Raw genomic sequence first — 15,290 nt, forward strand, 5'->3', positions numbered from 1 at the left:
TCAGGATTGCTGTGGCTATTCGGGGTCTTTTTTTATTCCAGATGAATTTTTGGAGAGTTCTTTCTAGGTCTGTGAAATACGCCGTTGGTATTTTAATGGGGAGTGCATTGAATCTATAGATTGCTTTGGGTAGTATGGACATTTTAATGATGTTGATTCTACCAATCCATGAACATGGTATGTTCTTCCATCTGTTTACATCTTCCTCTATCTCTTTTTTCAGTGTCCTGTAGTTTTCCGCATATAGGTCTTTTACCTCCTTGGTTAGGTTTATTCCTAAGTATCTTAATTTTTTTGGTGCAATGGAAAATGGGATTGCTTTTTTAGTCTCTCTTTCTGTAAGTTCATTGTTGGTGTATAGAAATGCCATAGATTTCTTGGTGTTAATTTTGTATCCTGCTACATTGCCGAATTCATTTATTAAGTCTGTTAGTTTTTTGATGGAGTCTTTCGGGTTTTTTATGTACAATATCATGTCATCTGCAAATAAGGACAGCTTTACTTCTTCTTTTCCAATTTGGATGCCTTTTATTTCTTCTTCTTGTCTAATTGCAGTGGCTAATACTTCCAGTACTATGTCAAACAGGAGTGGTGAGAGTGGGCATCCCTGTCTTGTTCCTGTTCTTAGGGGAAATGGTTTTAGTTTTTGCCCATTGAGTATGATGTTAGCTGTGGGTTTATCATATATAGCTTTTATGATGTTGAGGTATGATCCTTCTATTCCCACCTTGTTGAGAGTTTTTATCAAGAAAGGGTGTTGGATTTTGTCAAATGCTTTTTCTGCATCAATTGATATGACTATGTGATTTTTATCTCTCAATTTGTTTATGTGATGTATCACATTTATTGATTTGCGGATATTGAACCATCCTTGCATTCCTGGGATAAACCCTACTTGGTCATGGTGTATGATCTTTCTGATGTACTGCTGGATCCTATTTGCTAGAATTTTGTTGAGGATTTTGGCATCTACATTCATGAGGGATATTGGCCTGTAATTCTCTTTCATTGTGTTGTCTTTATCTGGTTTTGGTATTAGGGTGATGCTGGCTTCATAGAAGGAGCTTGGAAGTGTTCCTTCCTCTTGAATTTTTTGGAATAGTCTGAGGAGGATAGGTTTTAGTTCTTCCTTGAATGTTTGGTAGAACTCTCCTGTGAAGCCATCTGGCCCCGGGCTTTTGTTTGCCGGAAGCTCTTTGATGACTGCTTCAATTTCTTCCATAGTTACTGGCATGTTGAGCTGTTTAGATTCTTCCTGATTGAGTTTTGGAAGGTTATATTTTTCTAGGAATATGTCCATTTCCTCCAGGTTGTCCAGTTTGTTGGAATAGAGTTGTTCGTAGTATTTTTTAACAATCCTTTGTATTTCGGCGGGATCTGTTGTTATTTCACCTCTTTCATTTCTGATCTTGTTTATTTGGGTCCTCTCCCTTTGCTTCTTGGTGAGCCTGGCTAGAGGTTCATCAATCTTGTTTATCCTTTCAAAGAACCAGCTCTTGGTTTTGTTGATCTTTTGTATTGTTTCTTTGGTCTCTATGTCGTTTATCTGTGCTCTGATCTTTATTATTTCCTTCCTTCTGCTTACACTGGGCTTTTCTTGTTGCTCTTTTTCTAACTCTTTGAGTTGTTGGGTTAGGTAATTTATTAGCCCTGTTTCTTGTTTTTTGCAGTAGGCTTGTAGAGCTATGAACTTCCCTCTCAAGACTGCTTTCGCTGTGTCCCATAGATTTTGGATTGTAGTGTTTTCATTGTCATTTGTTGTCATGATGTTTTTTATTTCTTCTTTGATCTCTCTGGTAACCCAGTCATGGTTTAATAGCATGCTGTTTAGTCTCCATGTGTTTGATTTCTTTGGGTTGTTTTTATTGTAGTTGATTTCCAGTTTTATGCCACTGTGGTCTGAGAAGATGCTTGATATGATTTCTATCTTCTTGAATTTGAAGAGACTTTGCCTATGTCCCAACATATGGTCTATCTTTGAAAATGACCCATGTGCGCTTGAGAAGAATGTATATTCTGTGGCTTTGGGGTGAAATGTTCTGAAGATGTCAATTAATTCCATCTGGTCTAGTGAGTCATTTAGGATTGATGTTTCTTTGCTGATGTTTTGTTTAGAGGATTTGTCCAATGGTGATAGTGGGGTATTAAAGTCTCCTACTATGATTGTATTGCTGTCAATGTCTCCCTTGATATCCTCCAGGAGTTTTTTTATGTATTTGGGTGCTCCTGTATTGGGTGCATATATGTTTACCAGAGTTATTTCTTCTTGTTGGATTGCTCCCTTTAGTATTATGAAATGGCCTTCCTTATCTCTTGTTATGTCCTTCAGTTTGAGATCTAATTTGTCAGAAATAAGTATTGCTACCCCAGCTTTTTTTTCAGTTCCATTTGCCTGGAAAACCTTTTTCCATCCCTTCACCCTCAGTCTGTGTGCGTCTTTTTTTCTGAGGTGGGTTTCTTGTAGACAGCAGATATATGGGTCGTGTTTTCTTATCCAATCTGTTACCCTATGTCTTTTGATTGGGGCATTTAATCCATTTACATTTAAAGTTATTATTGATAGGTACTTATTTGTCGCCATTCCTATTCTTTACCCCTGTGTTACTTCTTCGCTTCCTGTTTCTTTCTTTCTTTCTTTCTTTCTTTTTTTTTTTTTTACAGTAGACCCTTTAGCATTTCTTGCATTGCTGGTTTGGTGGTAATAAATTCCCTTAGTCCTTTTTTGTCTGTGAAGCTCCTGATTTCACCTTCAATTTTGATTGACAGCCTTGCTGGGTACAGTATTCTTGGATTCAGCCCCTTCCTTTGCATGACTTTGTATATTTCATTCCATTCCCTTCTGGCCTGATGAGTTTCTGTTGAGAAATCAGTTGCTAGTCTGATGGGGGTTCCTTTGTATGTAACTTTCTGTCTCTCTCTTGCTGCTTTTAAGATTCTTACTTTGTCGTTGGTGTTTGCCAATTTAATTATAATGTGCCTTGGCGTCGGTCTTTTGGGGTTCATTTTGCTTGGGACTCTGTGAGCTTCTTGGATTTGTGTGGGTTTTTTCTTCCCTATATCTGGGAAATTTTCTGTCATTATTTCTTCAAAGAGGTTTTCTATTCCTTGCTCAGCTTCCTTTCCTTCTGGAACCCCTATTATGCGGATGTTGTTTTGTTTCGTGTTGTCCCAAAGTTCCCTTAGACTCTCCTCCTGCCTTTTAATTTTTTTTTCTAGAAGTTGCTTTTCTTGGGTATTTTTTTCCATCTTGTCTTCTAGCTCACTGATGCGGTCCTCTGCTTCTTCTAGTCTACTCTTGATGCTTTCTATTGAGTTCTTTACAGCAGCGATGTCATTTTTCATTTCTTCTTGGTTCTTCTTCATTTCCTCTTGGTTCTTGGTCATATTGTCGAATTTGTCTTCCATTCTTTTCAGCCACCTTATGACCATTTCTCTGAATTCTTTTTCTGGAAGGTTGCTTGCCTCCATTTCGTTTACTTCCTTTTCTGGTGATGCCTGCTTTTCTTTCATATGCGGGCTGCTTCTTTGTCTCCCCATGGTCTCTCTTCTCTGGGTGTCTGGTTATGTAGTTCTCTCTCTCCTGGGTTGATTTAAAGGCACAAAATACAGCACTACCAGGTACAACTCACAAGGCACTGAACAGGAATGTATTCACGATATTAATAACCTCCAATAAAGGTGACCACCAGAGAAAGGCAAATTAGGTGATAGGAGAGAAAGAAGAAGAGGAAAAAAGAAAGAAAGAAAGAAAAAAAGAAAAAAGGAGTGTGAAAATGAAATTGGGAAAAGGGAAAGTAAAGAGAAAAAAAAAAGTAAGAGAGACAAGAAATTGACTAAGAGAGAAAGGGGAACAGACTATATATATATTGGGGATAAAACTCCAATAGAACAATCACTAATCCCAGCAAATGCCAGCAACAAGTGCCTGGGGATTAGTACAAACTACAACACCAACTAATATGGAGTGAGGCAAGGGAAAGCTGAAGCACAAAACAAACAAAAGAATAAACAATAGAAGAATAAGCAAAACAATCTCACAAAAAAAGCATAAAAATTGGATATAATCTACATTCAAGCAAACAACAACAAAAGGACAGAGATAAGGACAAGTTTATGGATAACTCAGACAGCGAAGGGAGAGGTGTATGTGGACTTGGAGCAGGGGATTGGAGATTGAATATGTAAGTAGGGTGAAATTTTAACAAGGGGTAAACAGAAAGAATAGGGAAAATCTAAAGCAGTAAAAGGGTAAGACAAACAGGACACTGAAAAGGGGGAGGTTAGGAAGAGAGTGATGGCCTAAAGGTAGAGTTGAGATAGAGTAAAACGATGCTAAAGGAAAGATAAAAAATAGAATGTAGAACCCTAATCCCAAAATAAAATGAAGAGAAAATAAAATGACACTTTAAAAAAAAAAAAAAAAAAGATAAAATAGCAGTAGTAATAATACGGATTGAAAATAAAAATGTAATCATTAAAAAGGCAAAATCAAGTGATGAAAAAAGAAAAAAAAGTTTCTTGATTAAAAGATGCAAAAAATGAAAATTAAAAAAAAATAAAAAAATAAAAAAAATAAAAGGTAAAAATAAAATGTGGAGTAGTGAAGGTCATTCACTTCCTCTGTTTTTCTGTTTGGCACGCCTGTTTCTCAGTCCAGACAGTATTGCAGTTCCCTGCGATCCACTGCTCTTTGGTGTTGTAAGCCAGTCCTGATTTTAAGCAGGCGGTGTGTCTTAATTTCTCGTATTCCTTTATTTTTGATTACACAAGAGTCAATTTGTGATTCAGCCCCTGGGTGGCAGTGTTTCTGGATTGACTTCCGGGTCTATCTATGGCCTCTCTAGGGAGTGTTAGAGCCTTCTTTCCCTGTGGCACTCGGGCCTGTGGGAGTGGTCTGCCTCAGAGCTGACTCTCTGATGGTCACTCCCCGCTCCGATCCCCAGGTTCCAGAAAAACAACCTTCCCCTGCAGTCTCCCAGGGTGTCCCCAACTGGGTGATCCTATGTATTGGGCTTAGTAATCAGAAGCAAGGATTTGAAGAGGAAAAAGCCCAAGTGTGCGAACTCCGGGACTGCGAGTGAGCCCAGGCACCCAGGGAGCGCACGGGCTGCGCGTAAGTCTGGACTGTCTTAAATTCTTAGGGTGTCCCTGCACTTCAGATCAAAATGGGTTGCTTTTTAGAGTGCCCTTCTCTTAGCAGCTCTGAGGACCCCTTTCCACAGTCACAGATCACGCCAGCCCCTACAGCCACGGATTTTTCTAGGCACAGACTTCCCTGGTCCTCCAGCTCCCGCAAAACGCGCGTTCCTCTCTCCCGCCGGGACCAGAGACCTCACCTTATCCCAGGCGAAATCTGACCTTTCCGTGGTGGAGTGTAGAGCTTCTCTGAACCCGTGTGCTTGCGCCAGTTGGGGAGCGTTGTTCTGGGGCTCGCAGCTGTTCCTGGGGTGCCGCAGTTGTGGATTCTCAGGCTTCAGATAAGCTCCACTTTCCGGATCAAGATGGCGCAGACTCCGCGTCCAAGCCCGCAGCTCCGGGAGGGGACCCAGCCGCAGTTCTTGCTGCCAGGTCAGGGGAACCCCGTTCAGCAGTCCCCCACCTCCTTCTGGAATTCAGCTGTCTCCCAACCAGCCAACAAACACTCCTTGCGCGACCCTCAGCTGTTCTTTCTTTCTGCTCCGGGACAAGGCTCGGAACACGTCTGTCTATTCCGCCGCCATTATTCTCCTCCGAGAATAACTTCTTGAAAACATTTCAGGGCCTGTAAAAATGTTCCCAAATTATCCCTCAATTATAGCCTTGAAATTTAAATTTGAAAAAAAAATCAAATATATATATATATATGATTTAAAGATTATAATACTTTTTATAATTATCTTAAGATATCAATTAAATTTAAACTGGTTTTTGCATTAAAAATTTTGGTTGGGATCACAGAATTAATCCTTATTTAATTAGACCAATAAGTAACATATTTTGAATTCCTAATTATTTTCAGAGAAAACACATCTTATTTTCTCAAAAATAAATTTTTATGCTTTAGGCATTTAATTACCACAACTATATAATTTCTCCCAATTTAATTTGAATCCTGAACTTTTAGAGCTGACAAGTCAAATATTTAGCATTACTTTATTGACACTTATATTTATAAGAATAAATTTCAAAAATACAAGACATAATCAATCAATAGATTCTATTCTGTACTCTAGATTTTTCTCATAAGGAAGCAAACTTCTAAAATTTTAAGCTGCCATAACCCACATTTCTGGATGGCAAAATCGGTTCCGCAAGGGCTTAATCAATTGACTTTAAACCGAACATGTTTTTTCTGTGCTGAGAGAAGCTGAGTAGAAAGCTTGTAGGTATTCAAATGCAAAATTGTCCTTAAAGAATGGCTACTGGCGGGAAGCTGATTAACCTGTCTGCTGGGGGAAGGGTGACCACCTTTTCCTCCATTAACAAAGGGCATAGCCAGTCTTTATCTGGGTAGATCTTTATATTTTTCAACAATTTTTTGAGTTTCAAATCCAATTCCAATTATTTTAAGGCAATTATTTTACTTTGGATAAATTCTTTTGTAACACAATTCACTGATTTTCTTGAAGGCCTTAAAAGTTAGCTTTTTAACACCCTTCATTAGCATTTTAAAAACTACTCTTTATTATGGAAATGTGAATCCTGTTGCTGGAACTAGCTGGAATTTCTTTCCTTTTGGTCAAATCCGCCATTTTTCTTAGGAAAAAAACAGTGTTGGGTTTTTCATTTCTGTAGCCCTTATAAAGAGTCAAGTCCAGTTTAAGACCTATTGAATATCCGAAATTGGACCGTGCCCACATTTTGTCTTACACTAGCTTTTCTCGTTACATGTGCACAGAAATCCCAGACACATTTCTAAATTTTTAAGGTGAGAAGACTTAATTCATGGCCAGAAAGGAGACTTTAAATTAGCATACTGGGAGAGTGGGCTTCCATATTGGCTTGCCACATGTCTCCCTTCCCCCACATCCTGCTTGCTTCGGGGGAAGCATAGGAACAGATCTGGCCGCATTATCTTTTCATGCTTAATAAAGACAGATCTCAAATTTTTTCTTTCTTTTTCGCTTTCCAAAGTAATTACTAGCACCCAATTTGGCCAAATTTTGCATTTCCCTGCGAGTTCTTCTATAATTTTTAAACAAAACTTTAAGTAATCTCATTTCAGGAGAGCAGATAGCCCTGCCCTCTCCTGCCACCTTTGAATTTCTCTGCACCAGAGGTGGTTACAGCAGCAGGGTTTCATTTCTTATAACAGATTTTAGATTCCAAATACAAATTAAGATTTTAATTTGAACAAGAAACCACATTCCTTAAGCATGCAAACCAAAAGTCTGTAACAAAGTTTACTTTATAACCTAATTCTGCCCCATTAGCCTGGCTGAAAAAGACTTTCCCACCCTACTTACAGATCGAAACTTCTGTAGCTGATCGTGGGCTTTGCGTGCCGTGAATCTCCCCACCTTTTCGGTGTAATCTTCCTTTCTTCGCTCTAGGCGAAAATGTCATCCCCTCCAGAGGTCCCACGTCAAAGGCGCCAGTTGTGAGTGCCCGACATTGGGCTGCCAGTTGCGAGTGTCCCCGCCCCCCCGCCACGCCCCGCGTGGTTCAGAGTTCAGGTTCAGGGTTTGGGCTCTGGAGGAGGCCGCACACAAATAGAAGAGACTAGACAAGGAAGTATAAATTTGGGAATATCGGGGGCCAGGCGGGAGCCCAACTCAAGGGGAAGGACTCCACCCCGCTCTGGCCTTGCTATCCCTTTTATTAAGACTATGGGATACACCCATAGCCTTTAGGCAGGCAATTCCAATAACAGCCAATCAGCAAGGATTTACATAAAACTAAAAGGTCTCAATTAAACAGTGGGTGGTTGGCTCTGACCTTTCAGATCTTCAAGGTTGACCAGCCTTCCAGGTTCTTTGTCCACACCTCTCTGCTAGTGAGGACAATGAGCGGCTTCCAACAATACAAACTGGTTCCATAAGATTTTTTAAATGTCTATTTCTTTAATTTTTAAAAATACACACAGAAGTCATGTGTTTGATATAGAAATATACACATTGACAACGTATTTCTTATAGTTCCCAAAACTCTGTTTGAAATTTATAAATTAAATATATTAGGACTTTTTAAGTTAAAATGAAACCCCTGAAACTACTGGATATGCTAATGCTTGACTTTTTCCAAAATCAAATAGACCGAGAATATGAATATGGTTTGTGTTAAATAAGGTTTATTATTAGCTTTATTGCCTATTGTCTATAATATGCAACTTTATTGTGCCTTTGCAAACAGGATACATTGCTTAAAAAACTGATCAAAATTTTCCATACATATAGCTCTATATAATAGATTACAGTGCAACACTATTCTTGTTACATAATTATAGAAATACTATAGAACCCAAGAGCACAGGGTAAGCAAAAGAAATACAATCCTGAGCCATCTGAACAAGATGATTTGATGAGTCCTTGTAAGTTAGTGTAAGTTAGAGAACACAGAGGGGGGAACATGCACACTGCAGTCATGAGCAAAATACATTAAATACCTGTTCCTTGCTAGACACAGGTGGGGGTCATGGTGAATTTCAGAGACATGCACACTCACTCACACTCCCGTTTTTTTCTCCTGCTTCCCTCCCATCCCCAATACATTCACTCCCACCCCTTCCCAAAAGAAAAGATCAGGCACTAAATCCTAGTGAACCCCACATCTGCCTCGTTGGAGAATGTTACGTGACTGCTAAAATAAGAGAGTAGGTCCTCACCCATAACATGAAACAAAGCATGTGCTATTAAGTCGATTCCAGCTGCTTTTGCCTCTTTGGAAGTAAATGAAGCATATGCTCACTACGGTTGAAACTGTAGAGGGAAATGTCCTGAAAACAAAACTGTTTTCTCTCCCTATGTGTAGAAGTAAAATCCACAGTGGAAAACTCGCCCTACAACTAGTTGCCTCATCTGCTATTAAAATACATTTGCCATTCTATTTTTGGTATCTACTCAATTCTACTTCAATACACAGTCCATGAAGTTTGTACCTGCTTATGGCAAACACTATTGTACCACATAAAACCCCCACAGCTGGCCAGGCTTATGAAGTACCGAGGTGAGTGTCCTTGCCAACGCTCCCTCGCGGCCGTAGCATTCCAGTGTTACCAAAGAATGTAGTTAAGTAATGAAAGATATTTGGTTTGTGTCTTTACCTTACACATCCTAGTGATGAATTTAACCAAATCATGCCTCCACGTCTTCCCTGAAAATAACCTGAGTCTTCTGACTAAGAATACTGACCAGCTTGGCTGGCAGTCCACTCAGTCAGAGGTTGAGTTGGAAAGCCAGAGGGCTAACGCCTACCAGCAGCTTGCCTTGTACAGGTAACCAAGAGCTCTTGGTTTCTGTAGTCTCTACCATCCCAAAGCTGAAATCACTGAGGTGGAAATAACTCACAGCATAAAGAATACAGAACGTCAACGGCATAACCTGTGGGACTCCCTGGAGACAAAAAAGGATCCTCGTTTCCCACAAACCTGGTGTGGGTCCTAGTGTCTCTGTATACACAGCTGCTTCAGAAAAATCAAAACAGAAGACTGACTTCATAATTTTCTTATTTTCAATTAAATGCTCATACACTCATAAAATACTCACACATCCTATGAATGTGAGGTGGCTCTTTTCTTCAGAATTTTAAAATCAAGAGGCACCAATACCCGTTCATTTATGTATTTAGAAGTCTCACATTATCACCATTAAAACAACAGAAATGGGATCTGTGATGATTACACCACTGAGAAAGGAGATTGAAAGACAACTTCAGCCACTGCGCTTCAGACTTACTGGGAAGCACAGATGCTCTGGCTAAAGCAGACTCTAAGGACCTAGTAAGGTTTTACTGGTTAAGCACAGTCCATGACTGATGAATGGAAATGGCTCCAACAGGAACTTAATCCACCACTCTGAAATGGTTTTCAATGTACATTATTTTAAAGAGTCTGACTGTAAGAAACCTTGGTTCTATCGTGACCTTTTGCAAGTGGAAGGCAGAGCGTGGCGAAGGGCGTCCTCTAACACCGCTGACCTCCGCAGCCCCAGTGACACAGCGCTGCCAGCTCTGGTGAAGGTTACTGAAGTAGGAAGGACAGCATACTGTATTTCAGTATCTTTGGTTAAGATCTGGCCTCTTCAAGGCCACCTCTCCTTCACATTTAGTCACCAGTAAATTTTAAGTCCATGCATTTAGTTAAGGATCATAAAACATAATTTTCACGTTAAATAATCAGATCAAGAGTTTCAAATTTTTGGCCCTGGCCTCACCCTTACAAGGACCTTGCATGGAAACTGTCAACAGGATTCCCAACACTGGGAGAAGGACAAAGCAGAGCTCAGGCTTTTGTCCCTGAAAGTGGCCTGAGACAACTGAGTCTCTGGCTGCCAAAAATATTTACCACCAGCCTCTAGAGCAATGTGAAGCCTAAATGTCGCATAGGTGTCTTGAGATGGTAGGTGAGAATAAAGCTAAATCTGGCCTAGAAAAGCAAAAAAAACCCACTCTGGGTTTTAAGTCAAAAGAAAAAATAAACCAGTTTTACATCCTCAACCAGAATACTGCCTTGAATTTTCTACCTTCTTTTGGAGTCCAAGGAGCTTCTCCCCACTCTCCTCCTTCACTGCATTAGTGGAGAGAAGGGAACGTTAGAGAGGGCTGTCACAGGAAAGCAGAAACATGGCGCAAGAGTTGCTGTGGGGCTGATTCCGGTTGAACAAAGCAAGCACTCTGAGCAGGCTAAGCACAATTCCTGGCTCACCTACACAGCACACGGTAGCCCTCCCCCTGCCTGGCCACATGTCAGTCGGGCAAGGGCTTTCTGTAGCACCTCCGGCTTTATAAACAAAACCCAACTCTCCAAGGTGCGCACTTCAGGACAAACCAGCCAGGCTGGTGTATTACTGCAAGTGCTGCCACCTTCCAATTAACAGCACCAAATCCGTTCCCCCTCCCCCCAATCTAAGTCAATATGTAGTTTAAAAAGTGACGTGTCATGGTTCTCTTTGCTTGTTTTCTTCTTTTTTCGTTTTCTCATGAAAGTTTTCCTATACTGATGTTCAGTTCCATGTCAGATGAAATAAAGTTGCAAAATATTTGGTGATATCCATATAACATTCTTCTTATAATGAAGTAACATAACAGGTTTGTCAGAATTATGTCCTCGGAAGTCTTTTCCATGTAGTTCACCATACAGAGAAAGACTCTTACACATGGCTATTTCTGGGTAGTGCATTAAATGAAGATACCTCACAAGAGAAAAGGTCATTGTGTATCCATTAGAATAATATACAGGTTCACAGTCAATGAGATGATACACACTGCAGGATAGGCACTGAACAGTATACTATTTAAATACAAAAACAGCAATTAACATATTCTGCACTACAGAAAATTCGCTAGATTCTAACTTTAAGGATTTAAAGTAATGACTCTGGTGGCTGCATTTGAGGACTGGAACATGCTTCTCCCCTTCCAGATGCACAATGTTTGATGCTGGTGCACATCTACACACACAATACTGTGTCTGCATGGTATACAAATGCAATGGACAGCCAAGTCCTGAAGGCAAATTTCAGAGCACAGGGCTACTAAGACCAAGAGAGCAAATACCAACTTAACACTTCTAACTTCAGAATTTCATTTTATTGAACAAACTTTTAAAACAAGCACCTCTTGGCAATAAAAGCACAGAAACAATGGTGCTCCTTCCACTCCATTCTAGTGGAAGACTTCTCACACCAACCTGTTAAATTCATGATGGGATTTTAAAAACAGGCAGCCAGGCTACCAGCAGAACTCAAATGCAGGTCTGCTGACTTTTCAGTGAGAACAGGAGCAGAGAAAAAGATCAAAAAGCAAACTTGAAATCTATCACAGCTTTCTTCCTTAAGCAAAAAAAAAAAAAAAAGCGCGAATTAGTTTTATAGCCACAATTCAGTTTTTCAAACTTTTTCTGAAGCATATTCATTTAATTATGTACACATAACAGGAAATAAAACTTCTTCACAAACATTCCCAAAGCTTACAATTATCAAGAAAACGACAAAAGTAAAAGCAGGAAAAATACTAATCACGTGGCGGGGAGGTCAATTTCTGTTTCTGCTCTTAAAAAGTAAAAAAATCACCATATAATTAAGTACAAAAACCTGCATTGAATGACAACTGCTGGTGTATTTACTTGATCAGAAATAAAGACCAAGAATATAATAAAGCCCTATGATAATATTCGTCTGGAACACTCCCTCAGTGTGTGTGCACTAAAATGTTGGCAAAGTTTTTGGAGCATTAGTTTATATAAACACGGGAGTCCTTGGTTAGCTGCATTAAATGGAACATTCTCTTCTGAAATGCACCCACAATTCAGTTTCACTTACAAACTGCAAATTAAAATTATTTCTTCAGAAAAATATCTGTTTGGCATCTCCTGGACTTTGTTCCATTGGACAATATGGACACTTTAATCTAAAGAGAAGGGGGGAAAACCACATTGAGGGAACAGGATCAGTACTGAGCATTCAATTTCACATAGTTATAAAGTCTTTCTAACAATTACATACACACAAACTGACACACAAACGTGTCTGTATTTTGAAGGTGAGCTGTGCTTTCCCTTAATATAACAGCCAAGCTGTGGAGGGTCGCAAATAAATTCCACCTAAGCCAGACCCTAAACTGAAAGCTCTTCTCTTCAGTGGAAATCAGTAGAAACTGTTTTGTAAACAAAGAAAAGACAACTGTTCTGAAAATTGTTCTGGGAATTTTCATAAGTAAATCCAATTTTTCGTCTCTAAGATTTAGGCTGCACCTGTCTCCAAATGAGTTTCAAATCTATTGGCCACACAACCCACTCAAGTGCAGCAAATCTGATGCCAGCTGCTGAGCCTACAAAGTATGTAGCTACCAAGAGCAGCTGACATGTCCTGCAGTGGGCACATAGCCAGCATGGCTGCATGGTCTGGGAAGGGCACAAATGCCGGTGTTGCATGCCAGGGCCTCCTCTTAAAGAAAGACTTCACCACAATGGGTCTGAGAAAAACTCCAGTGAACAATCTTCCAGCTGCCTACGCTAGAAATAAGCTTTTGAAATGTTTTTAATAAAATTTAATAATGTATACGAAGTATAATCATATATACCCTTTGAATCAGCAATTTCAATTCTATGAATTTATATACAGCATATAGAGAAGGTTATTCACTTTACTGTAACAAAAGTTAAAACTCATCAATAAGGAATTGGTTTCATGATCATTATTTCCACATGGTAGATTAATCTGCAGTTTAAAAGAGAGAATGAGGACTTTTTCTGTAGCATATATAACATCTCCAGGACACAGCACTGACAGAACAGTACACACTATGCTACATGCTGCCGTTTGTGTACAAGGGGGAAGAGGAGTTGACATTGTATCGCCCACCCAAAAGGCGTTCAAGACCATGCTTATAAATATGGTCACCAAATTCATCAACAAATTAAAAAGACTGACAAAGAAATCAGATGCCACCCACTATGCCAAACGAGTACTTACAAAATCTATTTACTTTTAAATTCTAGCAACATTTATTTATCCTCATTACTTCACTTCCCACTAAGTTACAAAAGAAAAATTTTTACTAACGTTTAAAAAGTCAGACACTTACTTGCTACCATTAAACATTTTATTCAGGGCATCTCTTGATATGATATGACCACAGACCAATTTCATGGGTGGGTTGCTATCTGTTGTTTGCTGACGAAGAATGGGACAGGCGAATATGGAGTGATACCAGCACTTCTTACCAAGGTCCACTTCAATCTGGTCAAGGAAAGTGAAAGGCTCGTTACCACTCAGAACATCTTCACATGAGTATGCACTGTGCAGCCAGGAGCACCGAGAACACCTACTCCTCTGATCCTACCTTTCACAACACTCCTCTAACTCAAAAGGGACAGTCTTAGAGGATCTAGCAGTATTCATGATACTATATTAACCTTCAAAATTACCTTTTTTTTTCATAAAATTTTCATGAGTTTATTTGAGCCAAACTGATGACAACGGTAGGGAAGCAAAATCTCAATGGATTGAGAAAATGCTTCCCTTTTACTAGTAAATTATATATAACACTACTTTTAAACTAATTTCTGATGTCTGAGAGTTAAGAGTTAAAGGCAAATCAATGTTCTAGAAGTTAAACACTCTTGAAAATTCATTAGGTACACCTAACAGTAAAACCCATCAGAAAGCCTGACTGTTTCACAGCTCACTTAGCTAGATGATAAAATTCAGTGTATTAATTCCTTTAAAAGCAAACTAAACATGGTTTGCTTCCGTGTGAGCTTCAGATCCAAGTTTCCCATTTTGTGTAGAACGGCCCAGAGAAACCACCTGCAACAAGGGCCTGAAGCTAAAGTTCAGCAGGACTTTTCACAATCACAGCCCAATTATTGCTCTTTGCAGTGAACAAAACAAACAAAAGCTATGAAATTACCTAATAGTGGTTGGCATATGGGAGGGGCTCTACAAATGGTAATCCTGTTTTCTTTCCTTCTAAATTGACAATGGCTATCAATATAGAAGTCTAAAACCCAGACTCTTTCAAGAAAGTTGACAAAGTGTAACAGAAGAATCCTGAGGAAAAATGGCCAGATCATCACTTCCAAGTGCTGTATTACCCTGATGCCCAGGCGTTAGGTGAATTCAGACCTCGGCAGGCTCTTTCCTAGAGCACAAGCATCAGAGGTGCTTACAGGTAACTGGGAAACTGCCAGAGTACTGCTGCATTTGCCTCAGCAAAGCAAGTGAAAGCTCAGTTCTCTTCACTTGCTCAAACGTGCAGCAGTCAAACAGGGTGCTGCTGGTGCCATGACCACACGCAGGGCTGGGGATGCACCTGTGCTTCAAGTCAAACCAGATCTCCGAGGAGAAGCTGGGCAACCAACAACCAACAGTTACCAGCTGGAAGAACAGGGTAACTGCAGATAAACCTGTGCACAGGTGTGGCAGAAAACAGACAAAAGCCAAAAGTACGTTTTTGCCCTTCAGGGCCTGTGACAGAACCATGCAGGGATAACCCCAAAGTTGTAGTATCTGTCAGAGGCCTGGTGGAAATACCACTACAGTGACCTTTGTCACTCCCTGTAGGCAAAACTTGAGTACCTACTATGTGTACCATGTTATTCTAAGTATATCTATGTTGTCTCTAGCCTTTAATAGTCCCAAGAGAGAAGGACG

The 15,290-nt window shown here is 39.8% G+C and overlaps 1 protein-coding gene across 3 annotated transcripts in view; it reads right to left on the reverse strand.

Moving 5' to 3' along the window:
* Window positions 1-8,251: 8,251 nt before the first annotated feature.
* Window positions 8,252-15,290, reverse strand: part of RMND5A (required for meiotic nuclear division 5 homolog A) — a 63,292-nt gene continuing 56,253 nt past the window's right edge. The window contains exons 8-10 of one of the 3 annotated variants that reach the window (XM_080683943.1): window positions 13,720-13,874; window positions 12,456-12,543; window positions 8,252-11,966 (exon numbers count right to left, since the gene is read on the reverse strand). In XM_080683943.1, coding sequence (XP_080540069.1) covers window positions 12,480-12,543; window positions 13,720-13,874 — 219 coding nt within the window. In that variant the 3' untranslated portion in view covers window positions 8,252-11,966; window positions 12,456-12,479. Of the gene's footprint in view, window positions 12,544-13,719; window positions 13,875-15,290 lie in introns of all 3 variants that reach the window. The other 2 variants (XM_080683944.1, XM_080683942.1) reach the window with 2 other exon arrangements.

Source organism: Plecotus auritus (assembly GCF_963455305.1).
Source record: "Plecotus auritus genome assembly, chromosome: 8".
Classification (NCBI taxonomy): domain Eukaryota; kingdom Metazoa; phylum Chordata; class Mammalia; order Chiroptera; family Vespertilionidae; genus Plecotus; species Plecotus auritus.